The following is a 19,028-nucleotide window of genomic DNA, read 5'->3' on the forward strand; positions in this document are numbered from 1 at the left end:
ACATTGCGCTGCTGCTGCTGCAGTGGGAACGCTGCAAGAGGCGCCTGGACCGTCGGTGTTGCGTGACGAGATCCCATGGCGCTTGACGTATTGCCGTGGTACTTTACTTGACCTTTACATATCCTACAAACAGCGAGCGAATTATTTAGAACATCTCCGTCTGTGCCAAAGCCAAAGTGATTCCACACACTGGAGCCACAATGGTGGCTTGATAATTCTCGCTCGCTGGCTTCTCCTCTGCCATCCGCCGTCTTGCTTGTTTGCGTGCTGGAGATTCATAGTAAATAAAGAGTTTTGTGGCAGATAATGCGTTATTTAGAGGCTGTATTGTGGATGCCCCAATCCCTTACGTTGTATGGATATACGCAGATCGCGTGTGGATCTAAAAGCGTCCGAAGGACTCCAAGTTACTCCAAGTTACTCCAAACCTTTATGGGTGAGTAGATCTACAAACCATATGCTGGAAATAAGGACCAGGTTGAAAATAACCGAACTTTCCCTTTAAGTCTTTTTAAGTATCACTATTGTGTCTTTTAGGATGATAGTTTGTATGTTTGCACCCTTGAACCTTGAACCTTGAACCTTGAATCTGTAAATCAAATCATAATGGTCGACGCCATGTGGTTGAAAAAACGGTTCAAATGTATCACAGTGGAAAACCAAGCTGACATACGCTGCACACCAGTGAAAGACTTTGTGTCATGAGTCATCGACAGTTTACAACATGTTTGCAGTTCGTTCGTTCATGGTTTCAAAGTGGACTCTTAAAATATGCATGCTTAGAGAATCCCAACATGTTCATCAGAACTGTTTTATTGGAATCACACATTCAGATTCAGATTGAGATTGTCTTTATTGTCATCGAACATGATTCAACGAAATTGACATTGCTACGCCCCCGTGGTACAACATGAAGACAACATGTAATGAAATAGTATATAAAGGCAAAGCAGCAGGTCTGAGGTGAGGTGGTGAGACAGTACGAAGGTAGTCGTTGCATTCAGCTGCACACTACGGAAAGATTACGTCTCGTGTTCATGACTCACAACTCAGATGATAAAACGTAGACATTCTGCAGCACATTCATTCATTTTTGACTTTGCTTCTGGAAAACACTCTGCCCCACAAACACTTGATCACAGAAACAAAAAGAGTGAATGCTGCCAAACTAACTGCCAGCAGACAGGCAATGACATCAATGGAATAGTACTGGACCATGGACATCTTATTAGCCTCTGTCCTGAGGTGCGGCGCCCCCTTGTGCCTCATGACGAACTCGATCCAGAATACGGCATGGTCCAGTGGTTTTATGGGCTGATCTCTCTGCAGGTTGGACAGCTTCCTCATGTTCTCCCTGTAGCTCGGTTCATGGAGAACCTCCTTGAGCGCCTCCAAGAAGTTTTCTCTGTTCACAGTTGCAATGTCCATGACTTTGGCCACACCTCTTACTTTCATCTTGAAGAAGTTGTCAGACTGGTCAAACATGAGAGGCAGGCCCACCAGGGGAACGCCGTGGTAGACGGCCTCCTGTATTCCATTGGTTCCTCCATGGGCCACAAACAGTCTGGTCTTGGGGTGACCCAGGAGGTCATTCTGAGGCAGCCAGTCTAAGAGTAAGGTGTTGTTCCCAAGAGTGGACGGTCTTTTTCCTTGGTGTCTCCAGATCACTTTTTGAGGAAGTTTGGCAAAAGCTGCTGCGATGTCCTCAGTGACGTCCTCTGGAAGGTTTGCCACCAGGGTTCCCAAGGTCATAACAATGACACCATGTTCACCAGAGCTCTGGACAAACTCCTCAAGTTCTTTGGACAGAGGCTTGGAGGGTTTGCACTGAAACCCAGACATGTAGATGATGTTTGGCATTGTGGGTCTTGGAAACTCAAAAGTAAAATCGTTCCTCATCAGCCAGATATCTGCCGCTTGGAACAGCTCCATGTAATGTACGTCACTGCCGAAGTGACGATGGACAAAAGGTTTGTAGTTTGAGTCCACAGTGTACCAAATTTGAAAGCGTGTAAAGAAATAGAAGAGGAAGTTATTGACTCGCTGGGTGAAGGTCATCTTGTCAGTCAGCTCTGTCTCTGGTATTGGAACATATGAGACTGGAGATGGTGCTATTGTCTGATGTCCCTCACCCTGAATGGTCCACCTCACATTAAAGACAAGTGGAAGACCCAAGCGGTGACCCAGAAGCACCCCTCCACCAATAGCAGGATCTGTCAGAACCAAATCATAATTGGCATCTTGAAAACCCTGCATCAGTTTGGTGTCCTCGAATATGTCCTCCACCATCTGAAGCAGCTTGTTATGCATGTAATAGAATGCGTTAAGCATTCCATATCGCAGAGATATACGATTCCAAAGTGATGCACCTTCCCGCCTCATTTTCAGCGTTGTGGTTACAAATAAGCCAAAATTTTCCTCATCAAAACCAGCGGAGGAATTTATAGTGATGGACTTGTAGTGGGGAGAATCTTGCTTGATGTACCAGGTGTCTAACGGTCGCAGTACTGTGATTTCATGTCCTCTGGAGTGAAGTTCCTGAATGATGACTTTCATGTTGATCCAGTGGCTTCCATCTACAGGGAACACCAAGACCTTCCCTCCATCCACCAGCAGTGTAGAGCAGAGCAGCACCGCAAGTGACACCAGGGTTGTTTGGGACATCTCTGAAACAGAATCCAGACATGACGTGAGGACGTTAGATGCTCCTTCTTAACAAAGGTTTTCAGTTCAACACAATGCATCAACTCAAACAGCTGACTTGTTAGTGCTGACTGTGAGCACGTCTCCTAAGTGTGGATGCAGATTAAATGTATTCATTCAGAAATAATATGACTGTATTATTTGACATGAGGAAGGTTTGTTGTGTAAAGGACAGAAATGTTTCTCATTTGTTAATCAGATGATTAGAAATTACTTTTCAATCATCATTTCAGTTTATTTCATGAAGATAGAAGTTGATGATTTATAATTATTTCACTGTTTAGCATATAACTGCTCTTTCACTATGAATTTTGTAGTAAGTCTTTTTAAGTATCACTATTGTGTCTTTTAGGATGATAGTTTGTATGTTTGCACCCTTGAACCTTGAACCTTGAACCTTGAATCTGTAAATCAAATCATAATGGTCGACGCCATGTGGTTGAAAAAACGGTTCAAATGTATCACAGTGGAAAACCAAGCTGACATACGCTGCACACCAGTGAAAGACTTTGTGTCATGAGTCATCAACAGTTTACAACATGTTTGCAGTTCGTTCGTTCATGGTTTCAAAGTGGACTCTTAAAATATGCATGCTTAGAGAATCCCAACATGTTCATCCGAACTGTTTTATTGGAATCACACATTCAGATTCAGATTGAGATTGTCTTTATTGTCATCGAACATGATTCAACGAAATTGACATTGCTACGCCCCCGTGGTACAACATGAAGACAACATGTAATGAAATAGTATATAAAGGCAAAGCAGCAGGTCTGAGGTGAGGTGGTGAGACAGTACGAAGGTAGTCGTTGCATTCAGCTGCACACTACGGAAAGATTGCGTCTCGTGTTCATGACTCACAACTCAGATGATAAAACGTAGACATTCTGCAGCACATTCATTCATTTTTGACTTTGCTTCTGGAAAACACTCTGCCCCACAAACACTTGATCACAGAAACAAAAAGAGTGAATGCTGCCAAACTAACTGCCAGCAGACAGGCAATGACATCAATGGAATAGTACTGGACCATGGACATCTTATTAGCCTCTGTCCTGAGGTGCGGCGCCCCCTTGTGCCTCATGACGAACTCGATCCAGAATACGGCATGGTCCAGTGGTTTTATGGGCTGATCTCTCTGCAGGTTGGACAGCTTCCTCATGTTCTCCCTGTAGCTCGGTTCATGGAGAACCTCCTTGAGCGCCTCCAAGAAGTTTTCTCTGTTCACAGTTGCAATGTCCATGACTTTGGCCACACCTCTTACTTTCATCTTGAAGAAGTTGTCAGGCTGATCAAACATGAGAGGCAGGCCCACCAGGGGAACGCCGTGGTAGACGGCCTCCTGTATTCCATTGGTTCCTCCATGGGCCACAAACAGTCTGGTCTTGGGGTGACCCAGGAGGTCATTCTGAGGCAGCCAGTCTAAGAGTAAGGTGTTGTTCCCAAGAGTGGACGGTCTTTTTCCTTGGTGCCTCCAGATCACTTTTTGAGGAAGTTTGGCAAAAGCTGCTGCGATGTCCTCAGTGACGTCCTCTGGAAGGTTTGCCACCAGGGTTCCCAAGGTCATAACAATGACACCATGTTCACCAGAGCTCTGGACAAACTCCTCAAGTTCTTTGGACAGAGGCTTGGAGGGTTTGCACTGAAACCCAGACATGTAGATGATGTTTGGCATTGTGGGTCTTGGAAACTCAAAAGTAAAATCGTTCCTCATCAGCCAGATATCTGCCGCTTGGAACAGCTCCATGTAATGTACGTCACTGCCGAAGTGACGATGGACAAAAGGTTTGTAGTTTGAGTCCACAGTGTACCAAATTTGAAAGCGTGTAAAGAAATAGAAGAGGAAGTTATTGACTCGCTGGGTGAAGGTCATCTTGTCAGTCAGCTCTGTCTCTGGTATTGGAACATATGAGACTGGAGATGGTGCTATTGTCTGATGTCCCTCACCCTGAATGGTCCACCTCACATTAAGGACAAGTGGAAGACCCAAGCGGTGACCCAGAAGCACCCCTCCACCAATAGCAGGATCTGTCAGAACCAAATCATAATTGGCATCTTGAAAACCCTGCATCAGTTTGGTGTCCTCGAACATGTCCTCCACCATCTGAAGCAGCTTGTTATGCATGTAATAGAATGCGTTAAGCATTCCATATCGCAGAGATATACGATTCCAAAGTGATGCACCTTCCCGCCTCATTTTCAGCGTTGTGGTTACAAATAAGCCAAAATTTTCCTCATCAAAACCAGCGGAGGAATTTATAGTGATGGACTTGTAGTGGGGAGAATCTTGCTTGATGTACCAGGTGTCTAACGGTCGCAGTACTGTGATTTCATGTCCTCTGGAGTGAAGTTCCTGAATGATGACTTTCATGTTGATCCAGTGGCTTCCATCTACAGGGAACACCAAGACCTTCCCTCCATCCACCAGCAGTGTAGAGCAGAGCAGCACCGCAAGTGACACCAGGGTTGTTTGGGACATCTCTGAAACAGAATCCAGACATGGCGTGAGGACGTTTCTTTTTAGTGCTGGCTGTGAGCTGGCTTCTTACTTGTGACTGATATTTTACTGAGGCTACTGAGGAGTTTGAAGAAGCAGAGGAGTAATTTCAGAAAGCTGAAGGATCTGGAGATGTGGTTAGCCATATGCCTGAGGGAGGACAATTCTTTTCTTATCGCAATATTGCTCAGTGAAATTCAGTTGCCATTTAACAGATGAGCTACTACCAACCAACTACGGACTCAGCAGCAAAAAGGTATATATTTATATTGTCAAAGCTCCAGTGTGTGAGATTCAGGTGAAAGGATCTATTGGCAGAAATATAATGTAGAATAATCCTCATGATGTTTTCACTTGTTCATTTCATCTAAATTATATGAATTGTAGTTTTCTTTACCCCAGAAAAGACCCTTTATATTAAAATACTTTATATTAAAATACTTTATATTTAAATACTTTATATTTAAATACTTTATATTTACATGGAGGGACCCTCTCTATGGAGGCCGCCATGTTGTTTACATGAGTCCAGACTGAACAAACTAAAACCTTTTGAGTTTTTATGACGACTGAAGCTGCCGCAGGTTCTTCTTCATGTTTGGAAGGGGGGGGGGGGGGGGGTGTTCAGCTGCAACATGACACTTCACCACTAGATGTCACTAAATTCTACACACTGAACCTTTAAAGCATCAATAAGTTACTGCATCATCAATATCAAAATACCATTTTAAACAGAAAGGGAAACATGACATAGTTCACCCTCGCTCCTGCAGAACTCGATAACTTAGTGGATAGTACAACCTCAGGACTTCAAACTGTCCCTGATAGTACTGCTCCTCTGAAAAAGAAGTTAATTCATCAGAGGAGGTTCACTCCGTGGTTTACTTCTGAAACTCAGACCCTAAAACAGGCAACACGGAGGTTAGAGAGGAAGTGGCGCTCCGCCCGTTCTGAAGTTAATTTTACTTCCTGGAGGAGTTGCCTTGAAGTGTATAAACAAGCTCTTCAACGTGCCAGAACCTCATGTTACTCCAGACTAATAGAGGACAATAAGAACAACCCCAGGTTTCTCTTCAGCACTGTAGCCAGGCTGACCAAGAGCCACAGCTCTATTGAACCTACAATCCCATTGTCACTGAGCAGCAATGATTTTATTCACTTCTTCACTGATAAGACTGAAACTAGCAGAGAGAAAATTCACCTTTACGTGAGGCTGCTGTTCGTGGATTTCAGCTCAGCTTTCAACACAGTCGTCCCCCATGATCCGGAAATTAAGCAACCTGGGCTTAGGTGGTTCACTGTGTACAATGATAATGGACTTTCTCAGCAACAGACCTCAGCGTGTCAGGATGGGAGAACGCACTTCCTCCACTCTCATCCTGAACACAGGAACCCCACAGGGTTGCGTCCTCGGCCCCCTCCTCTTCTCCCTCTTCACCCACGACTGCTACCCCATCCACCCCACTAACACCATCGTCAGGTTTGCTAACGACACCACCATCGTAGGACTGATAAACAACAACGACGAGTCAGCCTACAGAGAGGAGGTCAGACGCCTGACAGACTGGTGCTCCCACAATAACCTGGATCTAAACACAAACAAAACAAAAGAAATAATCGTGGATTTTAGGAAATCCAAGAGAACTGTGCTCCCCACCCTCTCCATTGATGGACAGGAGGTTGAGAGGGTGGAGAGCTTCAAATTCCTTGGAGTCCACATCACAGCTGACCTCACCTGGTCCGTCCACACCTCGAATCAGGTGGGGAAGGCGCATCAACGCCTTTACTTCCTCAGGAAGCTGAAGCAAGCCCACCTACCCCGCCCCCTGCTGGTCAACTTCTACAGGGCCACCATAGAGTCCATCCTGACCTGCTGCTGTGCAGTGTGGTTTGCCAGCTGCACTGTCAAGGAAAGGTGTGACCTGCAAAGGGTGGTGAGGGTAGCTGAAAGAATCATAGGGACCACACTACCCCCCCTCGAAGACATCTACGCTAGCCGACTCCATAAGAAGGCTATTAACATTAGCACGGACCCCACACACCCCGGACATGCCCTATTCACCCCCCTCCCCTCTGGTAAGAGATACCGCTCTCTCAAAGCCAGAACCACCAGACTCTTAAACAGCTTCTACCCTCAGGCCGTTAAAGCCATCACCCCACCCCCACCTTCCAAGGACTGTTAAACATCAAACACACACATACCTGTCCCCCTCTCCCATTCTACCCAAGGACTGTAAACAACACACACACACACACACACACACACACACACACACACACACACACACACACACTCCCCCCTTCATAACCTATCCAAGAACTGTATTAAACAACACACAACCACACACACACACACACCCAGTCTATCCCACGGGGATTCAATGTGAATCTTTTATTTATTATTTTCTGGAACTGTAATTCTTGCACAAAATCATTACTTTTTTGCACAACTCCTCAGATGGACAGTCAGACTGACTGTCCTACTGTACAATCTGCACTGTCATTATTATTATACTGTCATAACACTGTCACACTTTAATATGTTTATCTTTTAGCTGTGTTTTTATAAAGGAAAAAAAAATACAAAGAAAACTGTACATTTGAATTTTTTTCCTTCTTGATTCTGTCTGATTTCTAAAATCGGTCGATCGCTGCTGGAACAAGCTGCAAAAAGAATTTTCAATGTTGAATGTTGGTGACAATGTTAAACACAATAAAGGATTCTGATTCTGATTCTGATTCAAACACTCACAAACTGTCAACTATGAAAAACATGTCGACCGAGACTCACGTTAGATCAGTTCTCCCAGATCTCCCTTTCACAGCGATCTCCTTTAGTCTCATCCTCTAAAACTTCTACCTGCTTGCTGGACCCCATCCCCCACTCAGCTCTTTAAAGAGGCGTTCCTAGAAGTCGGCAGCGTGTTGAATCTTATCAATAGCTCTTTATTAACTGGCTATGTACCACAGGCTTTTAAACTAGCAGTTATTAAGCCTCTGCTAAAGAAGCCTAGCTTAGATGCAGGTATCTCATATATCAAATCTCCCATTCACTTCTAAACTTTTAGAAAGAGCCTCCAGAGAAATGACCTGCAGGAGGCCGATCAGTCTGGATTGAGAATCAGGACTGGACTCCTGGTAGTGCCTCGAGTTACTGAGAGCAGAATGGGTGGTAGAACTTTGAACCAGCTCCCACTCTCAGTGAGGGAGGCAGACACCGTCTCTACATTTAAGATCTTCTGTCACTCTCCTCAAAGGCCCCACAGCCTGTTCATATCCTGTAGCCTTCTCCCAGCTGAGCGGCAGCGTGACGTCTCGTCCACATGTCAGGCTGCATTGTTTATGTGGACCTTAGTTTGCTCCGAAGTAGAGAATTGGTTTTGATTCAGTCGACAAACCAGCGTCTCCAGAAACATCTGTAATATTGCCCCTCCCCCCCACATGTCTAACTTTGTTATTGAGTGACCTGAACTCTGTGCTCTGTTGACCGTACGTAACCCCGCCCACTTTATCCTAGTCCAGATTGACTGAATGAACGCGAATGTGTGACGACTTCTGCCCCCCCCCCCAAGCGGAAATACGTCACATCACCCATTGACAATGTAACGTAAAAAAAATGTTTTTCTTTTAATCTTCCTTTTAATTGGAGATTATTCATATTATACAATAAATATATAATATTTCATTTAAAACATTATTTTTTAATCCTTTATTAAATGAAGATCTACAGAATTCTTCTTCATTAGAAACAGAGAGAGAGAGAGAGCGAGAGAGAAAGAGAGAGAGAGCGAGAGAGAGAGAGAGAGAGAGCGAGAGAGAGAGAGAAAGAGAGAAAGAGAGCGAGAGAGAGAGAGAGCAGCACATGAGCTGATAAAGTAAGAAAAGACTTGAATGGTTGGAACATGAGGAGAATCCACAGAGAGCAGAACACTGATCACAACAAGCAGATTATTATTAAAGCAGTTGAACAGGATCGATTCTACTGAACAACATCTGCAGGAGGAACTCTGCTCCCTGTTCCTCTCTCAGTCTGGAACTTTAAATATGTAAATCCAAACTTACTGCACTCACTGTGATTCCTGTGATGATGATGAAGTGTGGTGAGTTCCTCAGTGTGAAGTGTTGAAGAGCAGACATGTGCATGAACTCAGCGACTAAAACAAGTTATACTGACGCTCAGCAGCAGCAGCCTTGTGAAAACAGATGTTCTGAAACATCTGCTTCAGATTACAGGCGTTTCTCTGGAACACTTACTGAGAGCGGGGTGTGTGTGTCCGGGCTCCTTCACGGCGGACAGCTCGGAGTCGGGGGTGAAGGATCTGAGGGAAAGTTCGGTTGTTGCTTTATAGCAGCAGCAGGAAAGTTATGTAACGTGAAGGAGGGACGGCTCACATGTTGAACTCTGAGCTGGAGTTTAGATATAGATCTGAAATAACAAGTAAAGACTTGCTATTATGGAACAAATGATTCCTTTGTTTTATTCTTTTTCTCTGATGGAACATGCACCGATCAGATTTCTTTCCTTTAGCTCACTCAGAGCAGGGATCTGTAGTTATGGTTCAAATAAAACACAAGACTTTGTGGAAAAGAACAAAATAAAAGAACTTTATAGAAAAGAGCAGCAGTAATAAAAAGTCAATGTGTAGAGACGCTCGTTGATCATTATGTTTAACTTGTGTGTGGGGTCATTGTGATTTAAGTTGAAGGTCATTAAGTAATAAAACACTTTGCAGCTGTGGAACGTGGAATTCAGTTTGAATAAAACCTTTTTTACATTAAAACAATATATTTTATATATATATGTAATATAATATATACAATATATATATTGTTTTTCTATTGTTTGTGTTCAGAGGAGCTAAAGCAGGAAGAGGACAATGACTCAACTCCACCTGCAGGAGACACACACATTTGTAACCACAATGCTGAAAATGAACATCGACAGTGCAGCAGTGTTTTTAAAGTGAGGGGTCAGCTCCTGATGGACGAGCAGGACGCAGCCAGAGAGTCGATGGTTGTCTTCGCTCACAGGATCCGTCCTCGGTGAAAAGGACCTGAGCCGGTTTCAAGAGCTCTGAATGATGTCACACTGCAGGGGTCTGAATATTTGTCTCTTTCAAATCAAACACATGTAAATGTGTCCTGATGATGTCATAATTAAACTTTCATTCAAGCGGAGAATCTAAAGGATTTATTGTGTTGAAGGTCTGAAGTTTATTTACATCACATTTCATTTATGTGCCCTCGTCTTCAAATCCTTCCAGTTCAGTTTCACTTGACCTCTGAACTCTACACGGACAGCTGAGCTTAATTTGAAGAAATAAGACTGGGACGGAGGGACGGAGGGACATTGTCTGTCCTACGTAAGTTCATCTTATGATATCATCATGTTAGCACAGACTTAGCATCTCTGCTCAGTGCTGAGCCTCGACGTCAGCAGGAACCAATGAGACAGGAAGTGATGTCAGACCAATGCTCATCACATCTGTGACACCAGAAACGTTTCACACACCAACATCTGCTGCCCGCTGATCGTCCAATCACGTGTCCCCGTCCTGATCTTTCCGTCAAGAGACATCACCAACTGCATCATTATCACCTCTCTGTTGACATAGTTACAGTCTCTAGGCAACCAAGCACCTCGGGACTGCAACAGCTGCTGTCCACTTGCAGGAGGAGAGTCTGAGGGGGACAGACACATGTGAGACACAAATGAGACATACGTAGCTGAGACACAGGTGAGACAGCAGGTGAGACAGCAGGTGAGACAACAGGTGAGACAGCAGGTGAGACACAAATGAGACACAGGTGAGACACAAATGAGACACAGGTGAGACACATGTGAGACACAAATGAGACACAGCTGAGACACAGGTGAGACAGCTGGTGAGACAGCAGGTGAGACACAAATGAGACACAGGTGAGACACAAATGAGACACAGGTGAGACACAAATGAGACACAGGTGAGACACAGCTGAGACACAAATGAGACACAGGTGAGACAGCAGGTGAGACAGCAGGTGAGACAACCGGTGAGACAGCAGGTGAGACACAAATGAGACACAGCTGAGACACAGGTGAGACAGCAGGTGAGACAGCAGGTGAGACAACCGGTGAGACAGCAGGTGAGACACAAATGAGACACAGCTGAGACACAGGTGAGACACACCTGGGCGTTCCCTGGTGAGCAGTCGTGCAGCAGTTTGATGCAGAGCGTAGTTTGACTCATCAGTTTGTCTCTGATCAAGTCGTCGAGCTGAGAGTCTGAAGAGACGTCGTCCATCAGCTGCAACAAACGACGCAGCAACATGTGGAGCCTGCGTCGCTGCATCCTGAGGAGACAGGTGAGATTCAGATTCTAACCTGTGTGTGAGTGTGTGTGTGTGTGTGTGTGTGTGTGTGAGTGTGTGTGTGTGTGAGTGTGCGAGTGTGTGTGTGTGTGTGTGTGTGTGTGTGAGTGTGTGTGAGTGTGTGTGTGTGTGAGTGTGCGAGTGTGTGTGTGTGTGTGTGTGTGTGTGTGTGTGTGTGTGTGTGTGTGTGTGTGTGTGTGAGTGTTCAGACCTTGGCCAGGCTGCTCTCGTCATTCTCTGTAGAACCTCCAGAACCTTCAGTCTGTTGGTCTCTTCGGGTGGATCCTTGACCTCCAGGTATCCCAGCACCACCCGCTCCACCCGCCGCAGGTGTCTGCACACTGCCACACCCATCCTGCACCACACACAGAAAACAAACGCACCCTTAGACAACACAGCTCAGCTCCACCCGGCTGAGGGACTGAAAGATGAAACATCTGATTGGTGACATCACATGACTTTATCTACTGGAGCTTCACACGTCAGTCTTACCTGTCCACTAACAGAGGGAGGACGGAGGCGTAGACGCGTCGCAGCGCCACCTTGTTCTCCGCCTCCATGTGGATCAGGACCAGGCGCAGCAAGTCGTCATGGCGACACGGCTTCCTGCGGCCGGAGGAGGGGTCGAGTGAAGAGGGGGGTTTCTCTAAAACCAACAACAGGTCCAAGAGACAGGACAGGACGAGCTACAGAGAGAGACACAGAGAGAGAGAGAGAGAGAGAGAGAGAGAGAGAGAGAGAGAGAGAGGAGAGAGACACACAGAGAGACACAGAGAGAGAGAGTTTGAGGGTTAAGACTTTGCTTTAGTTTGGGAGGTGAAGGTGAAGTGAAGGTGAAGGTGAAGGTGAAGGTGAAGTGAAGGTGAAGTGAAGGTGAAGGTGAAGTGAAGGTGAAGGTGAAGGTGAAGGTGAAGTGAAGGTGAAGTGAAGGTGAAGGTGAAGTGAAGGTGAAGTGAAGGTGAAGGTGAAGGTGAAGTGAAGGTGAAGGTGAAGTGAAGGTGAAGGTGAAGGTGAAGTGAAGGTGAAGTGAAGGTGAAGTGAAGGTGAAGGTGAAGTGAAGGTGAAGGTGAAGTGAAGGTGAAGGTGAAGGTGAAGGTGAAGTGAAGGTGAAGGTGAAGTGAAGGTGAAGGTGAAGTGAAGGTGAAGTGAAGGTGAAGGTGAAGTGAAGGTGAAGTGAAGGTGAAGGTGAAGTGAAGGTGAAGTGAAGGTGAAGGTGAAGGTGAAGTGAAGGTGAAGTGAAGGTGAAGGTGAAGTGAAGGTGAAGGTGAAGTGAAGGTGAAGGTGAAGGTGAAGGTGAAGTGAAGGTGAAGGTGAAGTGAAGGTGAAGGTGAAGTGAAGGTGAAGTGAAGGTGAAGGTGAAGTGAAGGTGAAGTGAAGGTGAAGGTGAAGTGAAGGTGAAGTGAAGGTGAAGGTGAAGGTGAAGTGAAGGTGAAGTGAAGTGAAGTGAAGGTGAAGTGAAGGTGAAGTGAAGTGAAGGTGAAGTGAAGGTGAAGTGAAGGTCAGTGAAGGTGAAGTGAAGTGAAGGTGAAGGTGAAGTGAAGGTGAAGTGAAGGTGAAGGTGAAGTGAAGGTGAAGTGAAGGTGAAGGTGAAGGTGAAGTGAAGGTGAAGTGAAGTGAAGTGAAGGTGAAGTGAAGGTGAAGTGAAGTGAAGGTGAAGTGAAGGTGAAGTGAAGGTCAGTGAAGGTGAAGTGAAGTGAAGTGAAGTGAAGGTGAAGGTGAAGGTGAAGGTGAAGTGAAGGTGAAGGTGAAGGTGAAGTGAAGGTGAAGTGAAGGTCAGTGAAGGTGAAGGTGAAGGTGAAGTGAAGGTCAGTGAAGGTCAGTGAAGGTGAAGTGAAGGTCAGTGAAGGTGAAGTGAAGGTGAAGGTGAAGGTGAAGTGAAGGTGAAGGTGAAGGTGAAGTGAAGGTGAAGTGAAGGTCAGTGAAGGTCAGTGAAGGTGAAGTGAAGGTCAGTGAAGGTGAAGTGAAGGTGAAGGTGAAGTTGAAGTGAAGGTGAAGTGAAGGTGAAGGTGAAGGTGAAGGTGAAGTGAAGGTGAAGGTGAAGTGAAGGTGAAGTGAAGGTGAAGTGAAGGTGAAGGTGAAGTGAAGGTGAAGTGAAGGTGAAGGTGAAGTGAAGGTGAAGTGAAGGTGAAGTGAAGGTGAAGTGAAGGTGAAGGTCAGTGAAGGTGAAGTGAAGGTGAAGTGAAGGTGAAGTGAAGGTGAAGTGAAGGTGAAGGTCAGTGAAGGTGAAGTGAAGGTGAAGGTGAAGTGAAGGTGAAGTGAAGGTGAAGTGAAGGTCAGTGAAGGTGAAGTGAAGGTGAAGGTCAGTGAGCGTCTCCACTGAGACAGAAGATGAGACGTGTGTTACCTGAATCACAGTCGTCTCTGTCGAGTACAAGTGTTTGAATAAAGCTTCATAGACGACTTCTGCTCTGTTGAACTGACGCAGATCAGCAGCAGGCTGAGCACACACACACACACACACACACACACACACACACACACACACACACACACAGTGTGTGAATGTGATTGTTAAAATAAAATAAAAGGTTCTCCTCAATCATTTTCAGACCATACAGTTATTATCCAGTGTGTGTGTGTGTGTGTGTGTGTGTGTGTGTGTGTGTGTGTGTGTGTGTGTGTGTGTGTGCGCGTGTGTGTGTGTGTTCGTTCTCACCGTGTTGAGTATGATGTGGTGCAGACAGCGTGCTCCCAGCATGCAGTTCTCTGGTCTGTAGTGGTCATTGAAGAGGAGGGGCGGGGGGAGGAGGCGAGGCAGGTGAGGGGAGAGAGAGGGGCGAGCGAGCTGCAGGAACAGAAAGGAAACATCAGTGTGTTTGAGCTCCTCCCTCTATCTGCCTCGTGATTGGCTGATACAGGTGTTCCTAATAAAGGGCTCACGGAGCGTCGTTCATTCTTTGATTAACAAATTCATTCACCGATTTGAAACAATCTCAACAATCAAACACTCAAAGTTCAATTATTTTCAAAAACAGACCAATTGAAAAATTAAAATATGATTTTGACGTATTGTGTTGTCATGGAAACATGATGACCATGATGACATCACAAAGTCTGACCTGCAAGAGAGTCCAGGCAAACACCAGCTTCACCGCTTCACACCTCTGCCACGAGTCCCTGCGCACACACACACACACACACACACACACACACACACACACACACACACACACACACACACACACACACACAGTTCAATGTAACTGACACATTTTTTTTCCAATTCCAATTTTCCAATTGCTAAAACACAATTTTGCAAACTAGGCTGGTTTATGAAAATACTTTGCACAATTCACAAACCACATCTGGACATATCAACACCTCATATATCCTGAAAAATGAAGCACTGCAACCAAAACTACATGTAGCATTATCAAAATCTAACTTTTACACCAAATGGCACAAACTTCATTCAAATGACCAGATTTGTGTCGAACCAACTACACACTGTTTGGCATAATGAAAAGCTTTCGAATGCTTTGCCATATTACTCCGATAGTATTTTTTCAGTGCAACATATGCACAGCAGATATATTTACATTGGAGTGAACAAAAAACAGGAAACTGAAAAAGAAAATGTGCAGAAAAAATATAGAGAAAAAAAAGAGGCAAGAAAAGTAAAGGTGCTCCTGTGGTCTGTTCATCGTACTAACTTCCTGATTGGAGTGGTAACAATTATCCATTGAGGTGTTTGGCCGGGTGGCTCATTTATTAACCATAATGTGTAGTGTCATTTTGAATGGCAGTGTTTTGAAATGTGACTTTATGTCAGATTGTGCAGAGAAACGTGTTCAGTGCATTTAAACAGAGACAATTAGAATTTTGAAATGTGTGTGAAGCAGAAAATGTGTTTAGACTTTTGGAGACTTGAGGTTTTGCTGCGTGTGCCACTTTAAATCATTGTGCACATGTCACTTGGAAAAAACTGTAAAAACTCATTCCTACTTTGTGAGTTGCGGCTGCAGGACATCCAGGACTCCTCCCAGAATTCCTCTGCTCTTCCCTCCTTCCTCCCCCTCCTCCCTTTGTCTGCCATCTCCCACCAGGAGGTGGGTGGAGTCTCTCCAGCCACCTGCCCTCAGCAGCGCCTCCTGCAGGCTCCGTGCAGCTGCTCTGGAGGGGGGGTTGGTCCACACCTGATCCTGAACACAGAGATGATGTCACCGCCACAGATTCCTACTTCACAGACGTTTTAAAAAACTTCCACCACACTAACCTGGAAATGCGTCACAGCAAACACACACACAGGGGGCGCCACACTCCATAGCAGACCGGTCTCCTCCCAGTTTCCCAGAGCTCCCAGCAGTGCTCGGAGCGCCGAGCAAACTGGGACAGCTCGGATCGGGACACTCTGATAGGCCGCCGGCGTTAGAGAGCTGCACTCATCCCCACAGAGCGGCAGATCTGCACAGCCAATCAGAGCGCAGACCAGAGACCTGTACGCAGCTTGAAGCTCCTCCTGACGACCCTCCTCATTGACTGAAGTCAGGGAGAACAGCCAATCAGGATCTGCCGTCTGAAAGAGTCGCTCCACATGACCAATCAGGGAGCTTGTCTCAGAGTCCGAGGACGCACCAATCAGCTTCTCCTTCAGCCGAGCCAGGAGTTCTGTGATTGGAGGGAGAGGAGGAGGGGGGAGGGGCTTCTCTGAGGAGATGAGATGAAGGTCATGAAGTAAAGATGAAAGCTCCGTCCTGTGAAGAGAGGAGGGAAGGAAGGAGGGAAGGAGGGAAGGAAGGAGGGAAGGAGGGAGGGAAGGAAGGGAAAAGAACAGATTCAGAGAGAAGAGGAAAAATGAATTGAAACATTTTTAAGATTTTACCTTTAACATCGTAACCAAACTAAAGCTCAGACAATCAGAGGAAAACCAACATCCACCAGGGGGCGATGGAGACTCTTCATCTGTCAGAGTCGTCATGTCGTCCATCTTTATTTACAGTCTGTGGTCATTCTGTCGCTCTGTCTCTCTTTAAAAATAAAACCACTGTGAAGTGAAACTGACCTGGAATCAGCCGCTGGTTCTGTCATCGAAGAAACGAGTCGGTTTAAATAAAGATTCCGTTTAAATAAAGATTCCGTTTAAATAAAGATTCGGTTTAAATAAAGATTCCGTTTAAATAAAGATTCCGTTTAAATAAAGATTCGGTTTAAATAAAGATTCCGTTTAAATAAAGATTCGGTTTAAATAAAGATTCGGTTTGAATAAAGATTTTCTTCAGGTCCGCTCCTCTGAAAGTTCCGGACTCTTCAAGCGGAAGAACCGTGTGTTCGGAGAATATATCCGGCTGGGTACAAGCTCCCGCCGGAAGGTTCCTACCCTCTGAGAGTCCGGAAGAAACAAATATAAAGAAATGAAATCGATCATTTCACTAAATAAATGTTTACGTTTGATCAGTTGATGTGTTTCGTATCTATGAATGATGGTTTTATTCTTTCTGTGCAAATCAATGGTGCTGTTAGTATTCTGCTCACTGTGCATAGTATTTCTACTCTAGTTCTTATATGTACTTGTATTTAAATTGCAGGTTTACTTACTTTTACTTTGACTTATGTCTATTTCATTTAATTGTCTTCTTTGCTGCTGTAACAGGTCACATTTCTTCAATGTGGAGTATCTCATCATATATCTTATATTATCTTATCAGATAGCTTCTCTTTTCTCTTCTTATCTGATTTTATCTTATAATATATCTTGTCTGATTTGAACTTGGCTGAACTGTTGCTTCAGTAGAAAATGTTTTGGTTAAATCTGTGAAACACCATTTTTTAAAAATAAAGATAAAATAAAAAAGAAATGTATAAATAAACAAAGATATGAGGACAAAGTCAAACACATGGGTTACATGAGTTGACTTAAAAGATAACAAGTGATAACAGTAATTTATAGAGTTTATAGAGTTTTGACGTTGGACTCTTGTCTGCAAAGCCTTTGTATTTTTTAAATGGATTAAAGACAAAGTGGATTTCTGAAAATAAAAACAGGCAGAAAACAAAGTTTGTAAGTACAAGTACAAGTAATGTTTGTCTGATTATATACAATTATGTCATTAAAAACCAAAATATCTCAATAAGGTCACTACATTAGCGGCTGCATGAACACGTCTCCAGCTCAGTGTTCATAGACGACGTGTTCATACGTGTTGGACAGTTCAGAGAATCTGTCTCATATCAAAGTGCACGTGTCACCCACAAATATCAGAGAGAAGTGCAGAGGTGTTTGTGGTGATATTAGTGGCAGATTAAAATAAATATACACATTTAAAAACTGATTTCCTCTGGTTTACCATAAATCCGAGTCAAAGACTAAAGTGTTTCCGACCTGTTTACACACACACGACCACATCAGAGTTCAAGAACTTTGATGAGCGCACACACTCAGATTAACACTCCCACTTTATTCATATTTCAAAGCAGGAGGAAACGTTTTGAAGGCGTTAGTGTGTGTGGCCTGCTGTGATCTACTGTCACACACACACACACACACACACACACAGGTTGTGACTAACTGTCAGGATTGTGTATTGACTTCCATTCATGGACAGTCTAACCAAAATCCTGACCTCTGACCTTAACCAGGATGTCAGAAATGACGTTGAGCCTCATTAGGACTGAGCTTTGGTTCCCATCAGGTCAAATGGTCCTGACAAGGTCAGTGTTTATCGAGAGGGAAGTGACTAACAGTTGAACTTTCTACTTCTTACATTAAGTAAATCGACTTTAATGCCTTTGAGGGGAATCATCATTCTTTTATTTTGCAGCACCGAGCGTCACCTTCTTAACATCAACACAGATTTCCACCTGAACAGACAATAAGAGAGAAAAGAAGATTCCTTGTTGTGTGTCAGTTTCGATCAAACACAACAGATGTAACGACGTGAAAGACGAATCAAGACGAATCAAGACGAATCAGACGAGAGAGTGAACCACAGAGACGAGGACAATATGTGATGAGGACAAACAAGATGGAGGAAAGTGAAGAATCAGACAAGATGAAGACGAAGCTGAAATCACTACAGAACATTTACTGTGAGTCTGACCCACTGAACACAAACAACACAAAGTACAAATACTTTACAGAGTATTAAGACTCTCATGAAAAGTGAAGAGTGTTGAAATACAAGTAAATATGAAACTTTTAGTCTTAAAAAAGATGTCACAGCCACTAGAGGGCGACGTCCAGCTGAGCCCTTACAGCTGCAGAGGCGCTGGAATAGAGGGGGGGCACATCTGTGATGGGGGGGCACATCTGTGATGGGGGGGCACATCTGTGATGGGGGGGGCTCTATGCCCCTCTGTTTAACTCAACAGGTTTGAGTCGTTGTAATGATCCTCACTGACACTCGTCTTCATGTCTCAGTGAGACGATGGAAAAGAGTCCACACCAAATAATTCCGGTTTTCTACTGAATCTCTTCAGTGATTCATTTAATTCATAAAAAGCATCTTCTCGGTATCAAAGAACAAGAAACTGAACATGA

At 44.6% G+C, this 19,028-nt stretch overlaps 1 protein-coding gene and 2 pseudogenes across 1 annotated transcript; all 3 read right to left on the minus strand.

Moving 5' to 3' along the window:
* Nucleotides 1-834: 834 nt before the first annotated feature.
* LOC109646497 (UDP-glucuronosyltransferase 2A2 pseudogene) lies at nucleotides 835-2,664 on the minus strand (annotated as a pseudogene).
* Nucleotides 835-9,578, minus strand: LOC138404811 (UDP-glucuronosyltransferase 2A2 pseudogene; annotated as a pseudogene).
* A 798-nt stretch (nucleotides 9,579-10,376) lies between these two features.
* Nucleotides 10,377-16,838, minus strand: tti2 (TELO2 interacting protein 2). Its single transcript, XM_069523196.1, has 10 exons — nucleotides 16,554-16,838; nucleotides 15,768-16,245; nucleotides 15,497-15,693; nucleotides 14,611-14,668; nucleotides 14,208-14,336; nucleotides 13,896-13,988; nucleotides 12,044-12,237; nucleotides 11,763-11,906; nucleotides 11,371-11,533; nucleotides 10,377-10,882 (listed from the first exon to the last, which is right to left on the minus strand). The coding sequence occupies exons 1-10, from the start codon at nucleotides 16,577-16,579 to the stop codon at nucleotides 10,796-10,798; spliced, it is 1,569 nt and encodes a 522-aa protein (XP_069379297.1). The 5' UTR covers nucleotides 16,580-16,838; the 3' UTR covers nucleotides 10,377-10,795.
* Between the last annotated feature and the right edge of the window lie 2,190 nt (nucleotides 16,839-19,028).

Source organism: Paralichthys olivaceus, chromosome 4 (assembly GCF_024713975.1).
Source record: "Paralichthys olivaceus isolate ysfri-2021 chromosome 4, ASM2471397v2, whole genome shotgun sequence".
Taxonomy (NCBI): Eukaryota; Metazoa; Chordata; class Actinopteri; order Pleuronectiformes; family Paralichthyidae; genus Paralichthys; species Paralichthys olivaceus.